General features: G+C 31.6%; 1 protein-coding gene and 1 pseudogene across 3 annotated transcripts; one reads left to right on the top strand and one right to left on the bottom strand.

Annotated features, from left to right (window-relative positions):
- The first annotated feature begins 1,156 nt into the window (after window positions 1-1,156).
- The window catches only part of LOC110641882 (glutamate receptor 2.2-like), a 30,122-nt pseudogene continuing 11,192 nt past the window's right edge, over window positions 1,157-20,086 (top strand).
- LOC110641883 (glutamate receptor 2.2) lies at window positions 12,672-17,013 on the bottom strand. Of its 3 annotated transcripts, none has more exons than XM_058149189.1 (5): window positions 16,668-17,010; window positions 14,514-15,862; window positions 14,081-14,399; window positions 13,485-13,945; window positions 12,672-13,399 (listed from the first exon to the last, which is right to left on the bottom strand). In XM_058149189.1, exons 1-5 carry the CDS (start codon window positions 16,933-16,935, stop codon window positions 12,833-12,835), a joined length of 2,964 nt encoding a protein of 987 aa, XP_058005172.1. In that variant the 5' UTR covers window positions 16,936-17,010; the 3' UTR covers window positions 12,672-12,832. The 3 variants fall into 3 exon arrangements, with proteins under 3 accessions (XP_058005172.1, XP_058005173.1, XP_058005174.1); XM_058149190.1 differs by having other exon boundaries at window positions 14,081-14,393; XM_058149191.1 differs by having other exon boundaries at window positions 13,120-13,386; window positions 16,668-17,013.

Raw genomic sequence — 20,086 nt, 5'->3', positions numbered from 1 at the left:
AAATGAATATTTGGATTTTGACATTGAATGTAAGGCATTTTATCGAGGTCAAATGAATAAAAAATTTAAATCTTATTTCTTTTCAGTTTTTAATAAACTTTTAGTTTTATCAATTTGATAATTAAACTTTCATATTAAGTTTAATTTTAATAAGCTTAATTAAATAATCAATTCACAAAAATAATTCAAATATATACATATATATTATTAATGTTAAGTAATCCCTTTAAATTTTTATCAACTGTAACAATTATTCTCTGATTTATAAAAAAATATCATTTTTATTATTTTATTAAATAAAATACAATATTATATATATTTATTTGTGATTATTCTTTATATATATATATATATATATATATGTATTGAAGTTACAATTAAAATTTTTTTGAGCTATATTATTTATTTCTATTTTTATATTTGAATTGTTGAATTTCTTAATCCTTAAAATTGATATAAGATGATGAGAAAATATGAATTATAAATATAAATAAATGAGAGAGAGAAATTGAAAATTAAAATAACAATATTAAATATATTGTTCAATCATTAAATATTTTTTAAAAATACGAAATTAGCTAAAAGTAATGAAAATATTAAAAATTATTAAATTAAAGAATATTGATTAAAATTAATAATTAATAAAAAAATATATTATTTTTATTACTAAATGATATATATTTTATCCAACAATATAATATAATGAGATCTCTTTGATTGTTGTAAAAAAATATAAAAAGAAAGGCATAAAGTGATAAAAAAAATATATTAAAAAAAGGACAAAATAAGAATATACATATAATGTTAGGACCAATAGAATAAATTTTTATATTATAACATGATTAAAAAATAGGACCCCAATAATACAAAGGTTGCAAAGCTAATTGTAGCTGGCCTAAGCCACTCCGTATAACATGATTTTAAGATTATTTATTTATTAACAATTTTAAAAAGTATAGATGATGTAGAAGTTTAGTCGATGTAATTAAGAAACCCATTTTAAGTTTTAAGGTTTAATTGAGCTTTAGAAGTTGACCTTATCTTAAGAAAGGTTGACCTTATAACTAAAAAATTAAACTTAATTATTTTAATAAAACCTTTTTATAAATTCAACTTCTCAGATCCTAATTATATCGTTAACACTCAATGAACAACGATGAGGAGAAACCCTTCCAAACCTGGTTTTTGCTCTTTTTTCTTTTGGTCTGTAGGGATTTTGTTCACGGAAATGGTTATGGCACAACACACAACCACCCCAGTGAACGTAGGTGTGGCTCTTTATGACTTTAAGAATTGGGTTGGAAAGATGTGGTTGAGTTGTATCAATATATCTCTCCCAGACATCTGTGCAACTCATGCTCATTGCAAAACCAGGCTGCACCTTCACACCAGGAACTTCATGGCTGATGTCTTCGGTGCTGCTGCAGCAGGTTCTGTCTTAATTTCTTGCACTTTTTTTTTTCTTCCTGCTTTTATTATTGCTATACCTAAAATTTTTATACAACAATTATTTCAAATGATCAGTTGGAAAAATTTACGAAATTCCAAAGAATAAATAATTCATTTTCTACTTCATTGGTCAACACAGAAGTTGGTATTCATAGTTTAGACTTGTGTAGCTGTATACATAACGTTGGATTTTTAGAATCCACCTGGAAAAACAAGTTCTTGATTTTTAGAACCCTCAAAACACAGCTTCGATGAATAAGGTCTTAACAAGAAAAATCAGAAGATTTTGATTACAAGAGAGATCAAACTATTTAAGAAAGTAGTAAAATATATAGAAAAGCAACTGCTCATCCACAAATTATTTAGGTTTCCTACTATCCATTTTCTTTTTATAGAGTATTGTTTCCTACTTCAACTACGGTTAAAAGGTATATATATTTTCTATTCGTACATTCTAATTCACATTATTTGCGATAAATACGTAAAAAGGCAATTAAACTGAAAATTCATTCTTAACTTCTATAAAATGCAGATTTTTCTTGTTTAAGATTTTTATTTATATCTAATTAAAAATTACCTTTGGGTTCTTATTTAAAAGTTATATAAGCAACATTAAAAAAATCTATATCACTATAAGAAAAAAAAAATTAGAAATGAAAATTTTCGTTTTTAAATTTAAGATTTATGTTTCCAATTTGGGTTAGAAAGGAAAAAATTCATTTCTAATTAGCCCAGTGCTAATAATTATTAAAATGAAATTTTTTGTCTATTTCTACATTAGAAACTAAATACTACTCATTTCTAATAATTTAATTATAAACGAAAAAAAAAAATTATGTTTCTAATTTTTGAATTCATTGTTAAATTTGAAACCGAATAGAAATGAATTTTCATATCATTTTTAAATTAAAAAAAAAAGATTTTTGAAATCTTTGTTTTTTAAGGCAATTTCCCCATAATTTTCAAATTTTATAATTTAGAAATTGAATTGAATGTATTTGTAATTTAGAAATGAGTCTTGAAATCCATTTCTAATTTTTTTTTTTCAAATTCTTCAATTTAGAAACAAATTTCAAAATATATTTCTAAATTTTGAATCGGATTTCAGTCCATTTCTAATTCATCTCTATTCCATTTTCATTATGTTTCTAAATTTGGGGGCAAAGTTTTTGACATTGAATTTAGAAGTTTTCCATTTCTTATCCATTTCTAAATTTAGCATCATTTTTTTGGCCCTAAAATTAACAACGTATTCTTTTCCGTTTTTAATCCATTGCAAAATTTAATAAACAAGTTTAATTTCTATTTTATTGTAAGTCAATTGGAAATTAGAAATAGACACAATGTATTTCTAATTTTTGTTGTTATTCAGGCAATTTTTTGTAATATATATTATTCATTTGCATTAACTCACACTTAACTTAGTAATAAGTACATTTTTTAATTTGAATAAAAATTCATTTTCAAGCCCCTTCCCCTTACTAAAATAAAACATAAGGTTAGAGGGAAAAAAAAAAAAATTGCTTGTAATCTATTTTTGCTTGGTAGTTCTACCTCTTAAATTCGAGTAGGATGCTAGTTGTGATTAATCATAAACCATAGTAAAAAAACTAGAACACAATTTCTTGATTCTTTTCTAATAGATCTCCTTTCAAAACGTAGCATTGAACTTGATAACAAATGTAGAACTGCTAGCAATCTTAGGGCCAGCAACATCAATGCAGGCCAACTTTGTTGTTGAACTTGGACAAAAAGCTCAAGTGCCCATTATATCATTTTCCGCATCAAGTCCCTTTCTTACTTCCATCAGGAGTCCATACTTCCTTCAAGTTCAAGCTACCCAAAATGATAAATCTCAGGTAAATGCCATAACTGCAATAACTCAAGCCTTTGGATGGAGAGAAGCAGTGCCCATCTATGTTGACAATTTATATGGAGTGGCTGTCATACCTTATTTAATGGAAGCTTTGCAAGCAGTTGATACTCGCATCCCCTACCAAAGTGCCATTTCCCCATCAGCCACCAAATCGTTGGAGAGCTTCGCAAGTTGATGAACATGCAGACTAGAGTTTTTATTGTGCACATGTTTCCCTCTCTTGGTGGGATGACTAACTTATTAATCTCATTGGTATTGGGTGTACAACCTTATGTTCCGAGAACAAAAGAGCGTGAAAATTTTCGAGTTCGATGGAAAAAGAAATTCCATCGAGATCATCCAGATATAGTTGATGAAGGGTTGAACATTTATGGACTTTGCGCTTATGATGCTACCACGGTATTAGCTATGGCAATTGAGGAAGCTGGGACAACAAACTTTGGCTTCCAAAGGGCAAATGTTTCCAGTAATTCAACAGATCTTGAAACTCTTAAATTCTCTGAAAATGGTCCAAATATTTCACGAGCATTATCGAATATCAGTTGCAAAGGCCTGACAGGAGATTTCCATTTTATTAATAATCAATTACAGTCATCAGCTTTTGAAATTGTTAATTTGAATGGTGCTGGACCAAAAAGGATTAGATTTTGGACACCAGATAAAGGACTTGTGAAAAGGTTGAAGTCAGCAACAGATGCATCTTCTAAGGCCAATCTAGCATCAATTGTATGGCCAGGGGATTCAATCTCTGTTCCTAAGGGCTGGGAGATTCCGACAAATGGGAAGAGGTTGCGAATAGGGGTACCAGTAAAGGTTGGTTTCACAGAATTTGTGGAAGTGACAAAAAGATCCTATTACTAATGAGACCAAGGTGACAGGATACTGCATAGATGTTTTCAATGCTGTAATGAAGGGATTACCCTATCCTGTTGCTTATGATTACATCCCATTTGCGCTACCTAACGGATCGAGACCTGGAAATCACAATGATTTGGTCTATCAAGTCTACTTAGGGGTAATATTATCTACTGATCTTTGGATGATGCTTATTTTTCATTTCTTCGAATCTCTTATGGATTTTTCTTTCCTTGTTAGTAATTATTGCCTACAGAAATTTGATGCTGCAGTGGGAGATATATCTATTATAGCCAACAGGTCCTTGTATGTTGACTATACATTGCCATTCACAGACTCTGACATATTAATGCTCGTGCTACTCCAAGACGAGAAACAATAAAGCAATGATCTTTCTGAAGCCTTTGACATGGGAGCTCTGGGTCACAATCCTCTCTATTTTCCTATTCATTGGATTTGTGGTTTGGGTTCTCGAACATAGAATAAATTATGACTTTCAAGGACCTCCTTTCCGTCAAGCTAGCAATAGTTTATGGTTTGCCTTCTCCACCATGGCTTTTGCAGGGGAGAGAGTGTTTAACAACTGGGCCAGATTAGTGAAAATAATATGGAGTTTTGCTCTACTTATTATTACTCAAAGTTACGCTCCTAGTTTAACGAGTCTTCTCACAGTACAGCAGCTTCAACCCTCAGTCACTTGCGTAAATGAACTCATTCAAAACAGAGAAAGCGTGGGCTACCCAGTTGATTCTTTCCTTTATGGAGTCTTGAAAGGGTTGGGTTTTCAAGATAACCAGCTAGTACCATACCGTTGACAAACTTTTTCTCAAGGAGCTGGAAATCATGGAATTGCAGCTGCTTTTGACAAATCGCCAATTATTAAGCTCATTCGAGCACAGAGTCCCTCCAACTATAGCATGGTTGAACCTTCTACTTCTATGTTGAAAATGCCAAATCCGAATTTTGGACAATTTCAAACTGACGGGTTTGGCTTTCTAAGTACCCTTTTTAATTTTGAACCTTCAACTTTCTAGCTAACTAACACCAAGGCTTTAATTTCAAAAATAGATGTTGATATTAATTTTCTTACGTGAGTTTCCATTTTGCCAGGCCTTTTGTAAAGGTTCTCAGCTTGTACCTGACGTTTCAGGGGCGATTCTAAAAGCGACAGGATGAGGAAATGCAAGAATTGAAGATGCATGGCTTGGAGAAGGGGGCAAATTCCCTGATAGTAGCAACTCGATTTCTTCTAGTGTTCTTGGTATTGATAGTTTTTGGGGGTTCTTGATTGCTGGTGCAATATCACTTTCAGCTCTAATAACATACACAGCCATGTTTGTTCATGAACACTGGGAAACCTTGAAGGATTCTAATTCTAGAACTTCAATATGGAGTAGAATCCTTGAACTGTTAAGAATCTTCAACGAAATGGACCCAAAAGCACATACTTTAAGAAAAGATGGAGTGGATGAGAGAAGTGGCATTAATGCTCTTGGAGATGGTGCACCAAATGTCCGCAATGGTCCGGTCCAAGTAGATCCCAGGGGCAATTAACCAAAGGGTGGCGACTTGGAAAAAAAATTTATCAAAATGAGACAACTTCAAAATTATTTATCAAAATGAGATGACGTAGAGGAGAGAGAGAGCTGGTTAGATAAATTTTAAGAAAATTATAACTGCTTAAAAAGCAGTTGGACACTATTAAAGTTGCGTCTAGTTATTAGATATTACTTTAAGAAATATTAAACAATTTTTTTATTCCTTGAAAATATGTATTAATTATTTTAAGATTTTTGAAAAAAATTTTTAATTATAATATCATTCATATATTTTACAAAATAATCCTAAATATAATAACTATTTACAAATAAGCTTTTATATTTTTATAATTAATAAACATATAAGGATTAATTTGTAAAATTAAAAAATTATTATTTATTGTATGAAAAGGTACATAAAATTAATAACTATATAATATAAAAAAATTTAAAAATATTAATATTATTTATATGTAAAGAAGCATTAATATTTATTTAGCAAATTAATAAAATTAGTGTAGTGAATAAATTATATTAAATAATTTATAAATATTTAAAATTGGTATTATTTAGTATTTATTAATTTAACAAAATATTAAATTATGATATATATTATTAATATGAATTAATAAAAAATATGAATAAATAATTGTTGAAATAAATTATTTAAAAATAAATAAAATATTTTATAAATATTAAATTAATATTTGTGAAATATGAAATTAAAAAAAATCAAAATAAACAAAATAATAAAAATAATGTATACATATTTTAAATATAGTTTCAATATTTAATAACATAAAATTTTGATAATTAGTATATAATAAATAGCTTTTAATAATTATTAATCAATGAATTATATGGAAAGAAAAAATTGATAATTAGACAAAGTTATGACACTTGATTGTATTTTTTAATTTATTTTGTTTATTTTATTCTTTATATTCTTACTAATTAAATAGATTTTCATTAAAATATTTATATATTACTTATATTTTTTTTTCTAAGTTACCACCTTTTAGAGTCTGAAACTCAACCAAGAATCTTTCTTTTTTTTTTCTTTAAATTAGATTTCATTAAATCTATATATATTAAAATTTATAAGATAATTTAATCTTTTATTATATAATTCAAACTTCCCATAAGATTATGATATTATCCAAACTTGATAAATTATAAATTAAAAAAATAATATATATATATATATATATATATATATATATATATATATATATTACTTTTATTATTTTATTTATCTTTAATTAATTTATTTGAACAATTATTTATTCATATCTTTTTTTATTATATAATATTAATAATATTTATCACAATTTAATATTTTTTTAAATTAATAAATACTAAATAATACCAATTTTCAAATATTTATAAAATATTTAATATAATTCATTCACTATACTAATTTTATTAATTTTCCAAATAAATATTAATGCTCATTTACATATAAATAATATTTATATTTTTAAATTTTTTATGTTATGTAGTTATAATATTTAGGATTATTTTATAAAATATATGGATGATTTTATAATTAAAAATATAATATTTATGATTATTTTGCAAAATATATGGATATTTTATAAATAAAAAAAATTTTAAGGACCTTAAAGTAATTAATACATATTTTTAAGAGTAAAAAAGTAATTGAATGCTTTTTAGAATAGCGTCTAATAGTCAGACGCTACTTTAAGTAGCGTCCAACTACTTATTTAATAATTATATATTTTTTTAATTTTTTATTTACTGATCGCTATCTATACTAGCGATTAACTCTACGTTAGCTAAAACACCAAATTTTAATAAATAATTTTGAAGCAGCCTCTTTTAGTAAATTTTCTTTTTCCAATCGCCATCTTTCGGTAAATTGCCCAGATCCCAATGCAGAGCAAGGGGCGCCTTCTACAGAGCATGTTAATTCTAAATCTAATGGACAAAAAGCCCAAGAGGGAGTCCCAAATTCTGAGCCCGCCAATAACCCAAACCAAGAAATACAACTGTCCACTGAAATAAACCATGAAAACAAATGAATTTTTAGATTTTGACATTGAAGGTAGGCCAAATGACTAAAATATACAAATATTTATACTTTTTTAGTTTTAGCCAAAAGCTTTTAAGTTATCAATTTAATTCTCAAATTGTCATTGTGAGTTTATTTTTAGCAATTAGCTTAATTGAATGATCAATTAATAAAAGTAATCAAAATTTCTTATTAAATAAAAAGATTTTTCATTAATAAGTGTTTATTGCAGTAATAAGACTCACAATCCTTCTAAGGAAATAATTCATGTTTGATCCTTGAAAAAAGTATTGTTAACAGGGTAACTATGAACTTTCAAAGAGATTAATTTTCTATAAACTGTAAAATAGATATAAAGGATTACCTAATGTAAAATATATATATATATATATATATATATATATATATATATATATATATATTCCAATATTATCAATTTTAATCAATCATCTTAAATTAAATTTTTATTAATTTTACAATTATTCTTGAATTGATAAAAAAAAATCATTTTACTGAGTTAAATAAAATATCATTACTATATCTAGTAATGATACTTAGTGCCTACTTAGTAGTATAAATAGAAGTTCTTCAAGCTATGTCATCGTCTAGCTATCAAAACATATTTTCCCTTTTCAATGATCTTTTAGTTAACTTAATTGTCGAAGTGGTCTCCCTGATATGGACCATGCATGGTTCATCTCATTACGTATTGGAGTTAATCCCGAAAACCACTTGTCTTCAATTCTAATATATAGTACTAGTAATTGTAATCTTATATAGATTATTGCGAAATCAGATAGTGAACACTCTTACACCCTGTTTGGATAGATGAAAAGAGAATGAAGGAAAATAATTTAGGCAAAATAATAGTGTAAGAGTGAAAACAGGGAAAAGAGAGGGAAAAAATGTCTTATTTTCCTTTAATTAATTTGGAGAGAATATAAGAAATCAAATAGTTAAACTACCCTTTAACCTATCAAAATTACATACCTGACCTTTTGTTTTTATTGCCATTTTTTATTATCCATCCTTTATTTTCTTCTTATCCAAACACAAAAAAAAAAAATAATAAAATAAAATTCCTTCTTTTATTTTTGTTCCTCTCTCACAATGGATCCAAACATAGTGTTAGATAATAACGAAACTGGCGTTCGCCCTTTACAATTGCATTTATTACAAATTACAATAGCAATCAAACTTTAGTAGGAAAGCATTATTATTGCCATACAATGTTAAACTAGGCTTTGTGCAAGTATATTATTGATATATTATTTAATTGAATAAATATATGAATATATAGGTTTTCTATATATTTATACTTAGTTTGTAACACCCCAAAAATTTTAAAACTTTATTATTTTATGAGTATTATGAATATTTTAATTAAATTTTAAGAAATTATTTGAGATTTTTCAGATTTTAAAAATTAGGTTCGATTTTTCGAAAATATAAACTTTGATGATTTTTAAAAATTAATTTAAAGACCACATGGCAAAACTAAAAATATATTTGGAATCTACGAATTATTCTGAGTTTTCTGGAATTTTTTTAGAATTTTTGGACCTCGTTTTCAGTCCCGAGGCAGAGTAAAAATTCAAAATATTGTATTCTTCAAAATATTGTATTCTAAATTGAACCGTCCGAATCGAACCGGACCGGATTGGACCGGTCGAATCGGACCGGCCTTCTTCTTCCTTTTCTTCCTCCTCTCGCGCGCGTTTCTCCTCCTCCCCTTCTCTCTCCTTTTTCTCTCTCCTCCCTCCTCCCCTTGCCGCGCCGCCACCTCCCCTGCCACCCCAGCTCGCAGGCGCGCCGCCTCAGCCCTCCCCCACGGCCGGCCGCCGCCTGGAACGCCGGAAAACGGCTCCAGAAGTGACGCGCAATGCGCGCGCGACCGTCCAACTTCCCCGCCAAAATCCGGCCGATCCGGCCACCAATCAGACCGGGTCTTGTGTCTAAACTCATCTACTCGTCGAGAGCTTTCCATAGACACTAAGAACACCGAAATCCATTGAGCGGTTTGTCCAATTTTTGCCCGGGAAGTTTTAGCCCATTTTGACTTTCGGGCTAGATTTCTCGCAAACCATGAACCCCACAAGAAAACCGAGAGTACCAGAGAGCTCCACTTGTCGAGAGCTTCGTGAGGATATAAATTTCAAAATTTTTCGACACCGTTTTTCGGTGGGTCCCACGGAACTTCGCAGTGTTTTTCCGAGCATTAAATGAGCTTAGAAAATTCTGAAAAAATTTATGTACTAACCCCCGTGTTGTGGGCTTCGTGTAAGTATCCTCAATTCGCAGAAATTCGACAGTTGACCGGGTCTGTGAATTTCAGGCCAGACAGACCCGTTACCGAAAAAGTCTCCGAATTGGACCGAGGTTTTGGCTATCCCCCCATTATCAGATGTCCCGAGCGCGTCCCCGAAGTCGGAATCGGCAAAGGTAAACCCGAACCTTACTTTTTCGTAATTTTCTAGTGCTTAAATAGGATTAAAAATTCATAAAATATTTGTGGTAGCTCAGAAAATTATGATTCTTTTTGCAATAGCCTAGTAATATTGCTAAGGACCGCGGGGCAAAATTTTAGAATTTTTAGAGCTTATTTGGGTAGTTTTTGCAAAAACGATCAATTATAAGGACTAAATTGAAATTTTACATATTGTGATGGATGACTGATTTGATGGGCCCAGGAGGGGCTGTGTGATGTGATTGAATTGTGGATATATGAGTTGCGAATATAGAAATGTGTTTTGAGCCCTTTTGCAGGTTGGGTAGGTCCTAGGTATATGGGAGATTCTGCCGGATTTTCGGCATGACTTATGACGTATTTGGTCTTTTCTTGGTTTGTATTGAGTCAATTGTATTAAATAATTGTAATGTAATTGTCAGGTGAGCCGAGACAGCCTTCTTCCTCCGCCCAGCCGCCCCAGTGACCGTTGTCAAGTCTGTGAGTAAAAATATTAATTTTAATTGTAATTTCACTATTTTTATATGTTCAAGCATGTCCATGCATCACTTATATGTATATATCTATGTAGATAAACTTTAGGCACGATTTATGTTGCATTCATAACTGTGAAAGTGCCATGTATGTTGTTGTGGTAATTTGGAGCAGTGTGCGTGCGTTGGCGTGCGTGTGATGTGGTGTGGACTATAGATAGGACGGGTAGACACGGCTTGAGATCTTCGCTGGGACCCGGTCCTTCGGGGTAGACACGGCTTGAGTTTTTCGCTGGGACCCCGATTTGGTTTATTAAGCGAAAGTCCGGCTTGAGTTCTTCGGCACTGTGTTGGATTTAAGAGAGTCAGATAGGATCAGCTCCCATATATTATGATTGATACTACTGGGTGTGTGAGTGCTCCAAATTACCTTTTTGATGTTATGATGTGATATTATTGCTGGTGTTGCATTTCACTATACAGGGTGCATTAGTTTTAGATAGTTATAGAAATTATAGTTAAAATTGATATTTTACTCTCTGAGTCGAACGCTCACTCCTGTTCAATGTTTTTCCAGGCCACAGGAGGATATTTTTGAGGTTAACCTACTTTCTTCCTCGCAGGTCGATTATTAATGTTTGTATAAACTTGTTAAATCTCAGAATTTCCGCATGTGTTAGGAATGTTTGTTTGATATGGGTCTGTAAACTAAATTATTATTTTGGACCTGTAAACTTAATATTCTATGCATGTTTGATGGATTGGATGAGGGAGCTGAGCTCCCATTTATTTTTATGCTGATAAATATGTGGAGGGTGAGCTGAGCTCCCCAATTGAGTATTTACTGTGTTTACAGGTCGGGTGAGTCAAAAACTCCCCATTGGTAGGTCCATTTTATGGCCGGACTCTGTCCAGTTGATTTCTTGAAATTGGGCCCAAATGGGCCTTAGAGTTGGGTTAAGTGAATAGTTAGGCTTACTACGGGCCTCAGGGGCTTTAGGCTGGCCAGGTCCTAGTGCCGGTCCGACCCATAGGTTGGGTCGTGACATAGTTTATTTAAAATATCTTAAAAAAAATAGCTTGTAAAACAATTGAGTATTTACTGTGTTTACAGGTCGGGTGAGTCAAAAACTCCCCGTTGGTAGGTCCATTTTATGGCCGGACTCTGTCCAGTTGATTTCTTGAAATTGGGCCCAAATGGGCCTTAGAGTTGGGTTAAGTGAATAGTTAGGCTTACTACGGGCCTCAGGGGCTTTAGGCTGGCCAGGTCCTAGTGCCGGTCCGACCCATAGGTTGGGTCGTGACATTGTTTATTTAAAATATCTTTAAAAAAATAGCTTGTAAAAAAATTGTGAAAATATACATAAAATAAATATGAAAAATAAATATAAATTGAAAATAAATGTAAAAAATAAATAATAAGATACTAATAAAATGTATATAAATAAATATTTATAAGAAGAAAATTAATTATCTTAGTGCTATTTGTGCAAATTATTTATCATCTTCATCTATTGCTCCGGTTATTAAAATATCATTTGGTAGGTTTGTGAGTATTTTGATTGGATATTGTATTTTCTATTTGCATTAAGTGATTAATTTGATTTTTCACGTGTGATATTATTTTATATAGTTTATAATTATGACTTTTAATTTTCTTAATTTTAATTAAATTATAACAATTACCATAAATTTTTTTATTATAAAAAATTAAGTACATGATTTTATAATTATAGTAAAAAAAAAATTTACTTTGGTTTGTGTAATTTATAACTATAATCCTTAATTTTTCTAGTATTAATTAAATTGTAATTATCATCATAATTTTTTATTTATAAAATTCCTTATAAGTTTATTAATATTTAAATATCAAAATTATAAAATTGTTAAGGGAATAGAGGTAAAATGGATACATTTAAACTAGCTTTGTTATATTTGTTTATATAAATTCAAAGAGTGTTAACGGATTACACATTAATTCATTTTAATAGGAGCATATATAAGTAATTGAGTTATTTTACACATCAAAATGACTAATTATTTTAATATTATAATCTAACTATTTATATTTTATGAATTTCCTATGTGGCACAGGTAATCTAACAATCATGCCAAAAAAAATAAAAAAAAGTTCAGGAGTCAATTGGTGCCATGGTATATTCCCGTTGATGTTGGCATGACTTGATTTGGGTTGGTAGGCTCAATATCAATATTAAATGTGGCTACATCTTTATTTGCTTGTTCGGTTGGATTGAGGTCAACATTCTCTACGGAACCCTCGTGCAAGGCAGAGGAAGCAGCCTGTCGCTCTCCATATGAATGATCAGAAAGATTATCGCCATTATTAGCTTCACTTTTTCTGAAAGTATGCCATTTGGAGTCCTTTTGGTTGAAGATTCTAAACAAATTAACGATTCTACCCCACATTGAATCATAGGGTCTCAAGTCTTCCCAATGTTGGTGAACAAACATGGTTATGTATGTTGTAAGAGCTAAAAGTGAGGTCCCTCCAGTAATCGCAAAAAGAACCCAGAAACTACTAACACCAAGGCTACTAGAAGAGAAGGAGTTGGTATGAGCTGCACAAATGCTCTTTGCGCTCAACCACTCGTCTTCTATTCTCCCCATCATATCATCCTCATCCTCAGTCACTTTTAGAATCGCCCGTGATACATCAGGCACCAGAGGAGAACCTAAAGGAAATGCCTGAAAGTTACAGAATAAGATGTAAACCTAAAGGAGATGCCTGAAAGGAACAGAAAAGGATCTGTGGAAAGACTAGTGAACTTACAAAGCCAAAGCCGCCTGTTTTAAATTGTTGAATGTTGCTTGATATGTTTTTCTGATTTGGGAATCTCGACATAAATGTACGAGCTTCAATTGAGGTATAGTTGGAGCAATTTCGTGCCAGAATAAGCTTGACAGCCGGGAATTGGTCAAATACAGCTGCAACACCACCATTTTGGCTTCCTTTGGAAAGGAGTTCATCACATTCTTGAGGAGAAGTGTAGCTCAAGAGTTGGAAATCTTGAAATCCCAGTCCTCTCAAAATATCTTTAACAAAAGAGTCCTTATGGTACCCTACAACTTCCCTGTTTCTAATAAGCTCAGTTATATCAGTAATTGCGGGCTGCAGCTGTTGAACAGTTAGAAGGCTGGATAAACTTGCAGTGTAACTCTGAGTGATAATGAGTACAACTAAACTCCATATGATTACCACTATCCGAGCCAAGTTGTTGATCACCTTCTCTCCTGCAATTCAAATGAAAGGGTATATTACAGGTTAATTAATTATTTTTCACATCAAAACAAAAACATGTCCCGAAAAATATCTCAGGAGAGGAAAAAAAAAAACGAAGGTTATATCAGAAGGTGAATGAAAATTACGTTGGGAAAAAACAATGGTTGAGAAGGCAAACCATAAGCTGGTGCCGGCTTGTTGTGAAGGAGGTCCTCGGAAGTCTTTGTTTATTCTGTGTTCAAGAACCCAAACTACAAATCCAATGATGACAAAGGAACAAAGTGTTGTCACCCAAAGGTCCAATTTAAAAGGCTTCAAAAAGATCAAGGCGTTGTCGTTCTTAGTGTCTTTGACTGGCACTACCATTGATATACCAGATTCCGAGTAAGGCATCGCAAAGTCAACATAGTTGGACCTGTTGGCCAGAATTGTCACATCTCCCACAACAGCATCAAATTTCTGCAGCTAGCAACAAAAAATTGACACAGCTAAACTCCACCATCAAATGAAATTATATATATTTGTATATATGTATATATATCAAGCTATGATGCAGAAAGATTAAGAGGTATTAATTACCCCCAAGTAGACTTGATAGATTAAATCGTTGTAAGTTCCAGCACTCTCCCCTTCAGAATTGACAAAGGGGACGTAATCATAAGAAACGTCATATGGTAATCGATCCATTACTGCATTAAAAACGTCTATGCAGTATCCTGTTACCTTTGTAGCATTAGTCTTAGGGTTTCTCGTAACCTTCACAAATTCAGTGAAACCATCCTTGACCGGCACCCCAATTCGCAACTTCGTCCCGTTTGTCGGAATCTCCCAACCCTTAGGAACAGAAGTTGGCTCCCCTGGCCACATAATGGTTGCAAGTTTGGATTGAGAAGTTGAAGAAGCACTTGTGGTTGAGTTGAACTTCCACCTTTTGAAAATTCCCTTCGTTGGTGTCCAAAATCCAATTCCTTTTGCCTCAACAACACCATTTATATTAACAATCTGGATAGCTGATGACTGTAATTGTTGATTAACAAAGCGGAAATCTCCTGTTAGGCCCCTGAAACTAATACTTGACAATGCCTGACTAAGTTTATGACCATTTTTAGAAACTCCAACGGTTTCAAGTCGTACTAAATTGCTAGAAACATTAGCTTCTTTTATGCCCAAGTTTGTTGTAGTCCCAGCAACTTGCTCAACTGCCATGGCCAAAGCCATAGTAGCATCATAGGCCAACCATCCATAAATGTCCAAATCAGCATCAACCATGTTAGGATGATCTCGATGTAATTTTCTTTTCCATCGAAGTCGAAAATCTTTCAACTCTTTTGTTTTCGGAATATAAGGCCTAACACCTAGAACTCCTTGCATTGAATCAATGTCTGAATCATTCAACAAATTCAATAAATTAGTCATCCCATCAGTCATGATCCAAACATAGCCTATATCCATCATTCCAGCTTCTTTAGCTTTGGTAAAAAGCCGAGTACCAAGAGAGGGAAGCATGTGCACAATGAAAACTCTCGTTTGCATCGTTTTCAACTTGTAAAGCTCTTCCAAAATGTCAGCATCACTGGCCCATGGAGAAATGGCACTCTGGTGGGGAACATTAGTATCAACTGCTTGTAAAGAAGCCACTAGATAAGGTAAGATTCCAACTCCATAGTCGTCATCAACGTAGATGGGCACTGCTTCTCTCCATCCAAAGTTTTGAACTATTGCAGCTATGGCCTTGACTTGAGTTTTGTCGGTTTCAGTAGATCGAAAGAAGTAAGGCCTCTTGATGGATGTAAGAGAAGGGACTGACGCAGTAAAAGATATAATGGGAACCTGAGCTTTTTCTCCGAGCTCAATCACAAAATTAGCTTGTCTGGATGTTGTTGGCCCTATGATTGCTAGTGCTCCCACATTGGTTATCAAGTCCGTAGCTGAGTTTCGAAAGGAGATAAAATAAAGGAGTCAGAAATCACAGAATACAGTAGCTACTATGACCACTACATCTACATTTCTTTTTATAATTTCAATTTTAAATATAATTGATCTAATGGTTTAATATTTGAATCCTGAATTTGTGTTGTGAGAATGTTTTAGTAATTTTTTTTAATTTATTTAATTTCAATTAAAATTTAAATTTTATTAAAAAAATATCAATATTATTATTGTATTAAAAGTTGATTAATTTTTCCTTTTTATTGTTTCGTATCATAAATTTAATTTCTGCATAACATTCCCCTTTTTTTTTAGGCTAATTTCTGTATAACATTCCTAGTTGCATATATGTTAAAAAAAAAATTAATGTAGAAATTTTATTTACTGTTTACTATTTTACTTGTAGATATTTTCGTAGTATTTGAGTTAGTCAAATAAGCTTGTTATTAGTTGGTTTATGGTTCCTTATTTTCAGCAGAACAATTAGGGATTATGGAGCATTTTCCTTTGATTGTTTACGATTGTTGAATAATATGCAGTCCTTCAGTTGATTTTCTTAGCCCATTTTTATCTTGTTTGAATTGCCCCTGTTTTTTTTTAACAATATATAGCCTTTCAATGATAAGCAAGTAGGGTATGGAAATTATTCACTAATTAATATCACTCGACTTTATATACTGATTGAAAACTCCATTCATCTATTTATATATATATGTGGCCCCACAATTAATAGTGCTTAAACAAAAACGACAATTAGGTACTAAAGACGAATTATTAGACAGAAAAGATGCAGAGAGAAAGAACCTGCTGCAGCCGCCCCAATGACATCGTTCTTGGAATCCCTGGCGTGGAGGAACAGCCTGGTTTTGTAGTGTCCGTGGGCTGCATAGAAGTCTACTAGGGACATGTTGATGCAGCTCAACCACATCCTGCCAACCCAATCATCAAAATCAAGAATCACACCTACGTTAACTGGGATAGTACTACCGGTGTTTTGTGCCCTTATCGTCCCTGCCATGAAAGAAAACAAGAAGAAGAAAAAGAAAGAGAAAGAAGGTTTCAAAGTCATCATCTTTGCTTCCAACCAAAGTGATGAGATGCTCAAAGCGTTCTGGGGTTACGTTTATTTGATTGAATAGAGGAGGTGTATGTCGTAGTATTTAAAAATAGATTTAGTAATAGGCAATGCGAGGGACATGGACCACAGACTTCATGCATTGACTTCGAACGGAGAAAAATCAGAAAATACAGCTGTTGAGAAATGTCCTAATGTGAAGGACGATCACCATGTTGGTTGGATATTGAGACTAATTGATCTAATAGGAAAGCTCAATAATCAAAACGCTAAAAATTAATTGAAGGATTTCATTAATCATAATATTTGTGTGTGTGGATCTCACCAAATAAATATTTCTAACAATTCAATGGATGTATAATGTAGTCAATAGTTGATATATTATCGCACATGTGTCCGATATAGTTTAAACTTGAAATTAAATCAAAATTGAATTGATTGATAGTTTTTTAGATTGAATTGAACCAAATTCGTAATAATATAAAGTCGGTCGTTGTTTGGAAATTATCTGAAAATTTTAAATTGAATTAGATTGAAACTGTTAATTTAGTCTATCAATTCCATGTAATTTGAACTGAAAAATTATAAAAAAATGTGGCACCATAAAAATGCACCTTGTGAAATTAAGGACCAAACTGAAATCACCTTAAAATTGAATCGAAACTGTTCAAAACCAAAATCATATGAACCAAACCCTATATGAATATTGATTCCAATTTAACTTGAAAGGTGAACCAGAAACAGTCACAACCGCGTCAATATAGTACTATATTTTGAATACTTAGACTTTCCTGGAATTCATACTGTGAATTACTCGCAGAATTAAATCACGGGAATAGATGACCATGACCTAGACCAAAACACAGCATTTGATTTGATCAAAATTAAAATACAATATTAAGACATGAAAATATTCAAAATAAAAATTTCCACACAGCCTTTGATTTGTTCAAGATTAAAAGACGAAGAAATAGGACTACAACATTTGGGCACTCCCATCATCCAGGAATGATTAAGCATCCACTCTTGATGTGCCATCCCAACAGCTTCCTCGCAATTAAAACGGTCAACGACCATTTTTTTTCTTTTTACTTGCCTTAGTCAATTCAAACCCAGAGAAAATGTTAGTTCCATGCTTCAAACCAAAGAAACTTTTAGCTAGATTCAATCTACCCGGTTAGCTAGCTAGTTAAGTAAAGCTAATTCTTTATTTTATTCTTTAAAAAAAATTATCAAAATTTTATTTAAAAATAGAACACAATTATGCTCTCGCTTTGACGATAATCCAAATCATAGAGCATTATTCTCAAAAAGTTGGTTCAAGTGATATCAATCTATCTATACATCCATTAAAAAGTCATAAGTTTTGTCACTAAAAAAATAGAACAATTAGCGATAGATTTACAGATCCATCACTGAATCTATTGCTAATAATATGGAATAGCAATATTAGTAACGAGTTTTAGCTACAAACAAATCTAATATTAATTTACTAATTTCAAAATTAGCACAATAAAAAGAATTAGCAATGGATTAGAGTTGGATATGTTGTTGATTCATCTCTAAGGCATATTATTATTCATGGATCCATAAATTCGTTGCTAAAAATATTATTTTTTTTATAGCGTGTCTTTTTACGTATGAATTTTGCACAAATCGACTAGAGTGTCACTAACGGCATGATTGGGGACCTTGAGCTTTTGTTTGTAATTTTTCAATCAATTGGTCATTGACCATATACCTCCACCATCTTCTCCTTTTTTACTCGGCTTTTCTTGATCCAGTGTTTATATAATGTGCTTGATTAACAAGTTAGAGGTGCTAGAAACTGTTGAGTTAAAAAAGGAGATTATATATTGATAATATTTAAATGAATTGGTAAAATTAAGCCCATCTATAATAATAATAATAATATTTTTTTTTTCTTTTTAATAAGAGACAATACGAGGTCAAGAAGGAGAATTGGTTGGGAATGACTTGCAAGATATGCGGTTGCTACGTTGTTGAACATTCATACTGTCTCTAATTTAGAGGAGTACACGATGGGGGAAGGTGTTCTATCAATTAAGGCATTACCCTTGGGTGGTGATGCACTCTTATTGCATAAAATCAATTAACTAGTGCTAAAGTTGACATTTTCTTGCTTATAAGCCCCTCTTCATCCTTGTAGGTACCAACCTGGGATGAATATCCTCAACAGATCATTGACCTTTATATCTCAAACACGTAATAATCTATCTTGCAACGAACACAGTTAAGTTTGAAGTGGCTGATCATGAGCAAATCCATTAAAATCATAATATCCACTCCAGTCTGCGATTTTTAAATTATGGGCAGTTAAAGTCATAATATTTTCATCTAACCTAGATTTATTCAGTAGCTGAAAGCATATCACTTGTCACACACTATCCTGTAACTAATAAAACATGATGATCTGAAACTAAATTGACAGATTTCAATGGTAGAAAGAACTAGTTGAATACAATAGCTATTGAAGACATAATTTTTCCTCTTCTTAATATATATTTAATCTAGGTAAATTCTAAAAGTTTCCAAGTGGATACAAAACAAAATCGTAAGAAACCAACAATCAAAATCAAGCATTAAGCTTGTAATATCAAAACAATCAAGGGTATTTACTCAGTAAGTGATTATATTATTAATCTATAATATTACTAAAGGACAAAAATTCAAAAGCCAATTGTTTGTCCAAACATATAATATATAAGATCAATGACAAAAGAAAATATTGAAAATAAGGAAAATAAAGTTTACCTTCTTTGGACCGCACACAAGGGCTGTCTACATACCTCATATGGAGGATCAGATCCACGTAGCTCTTAAATTCTATAGGAAAAAAAATTTGACAGAATTCCCCTAGAAAAAATAAGACATTTCCCCAAATAAAAAACCAACAAATTCATATAAATATACCAAAATCCTCAATGGGCCTACAACAAGTTCAGTTAATTTACATACTTAATTTTAAGCCCCAACATAAAAGTTTTTCTTTCCTTATTTTACACCATCTATAATTTAATCCCACTTTTCCAAACATACACATTGTCATTAATGTACCTTTCAGAAAATATTAAATTTCATTCATCAAAAGTGCAGAACTAAAGACATTGAGAAAGCTTTGCTTATA

This window comes from Hevea brasiliensis, chromosome 6 (assembly GCF_030052815.1).
Source record: "Hevea brasiliensis isolate MT/VB/25A 57/8 chromosome 6, ASM3005281v1, whole genome shotgun sequence".
Taxonomy (NCBI): Eukaryota; Viridiplantae; Streptophyta; class Magnoliopsida; order Malpighiales; family Euphorbiaceae; genus Hevea; species Hevea brasiliensis.
The sequence above is the reverse complement of the archived record's forward strand: the minus strand, read 5'-3'. Positions and strand labels throughout refer to the sequence as shown.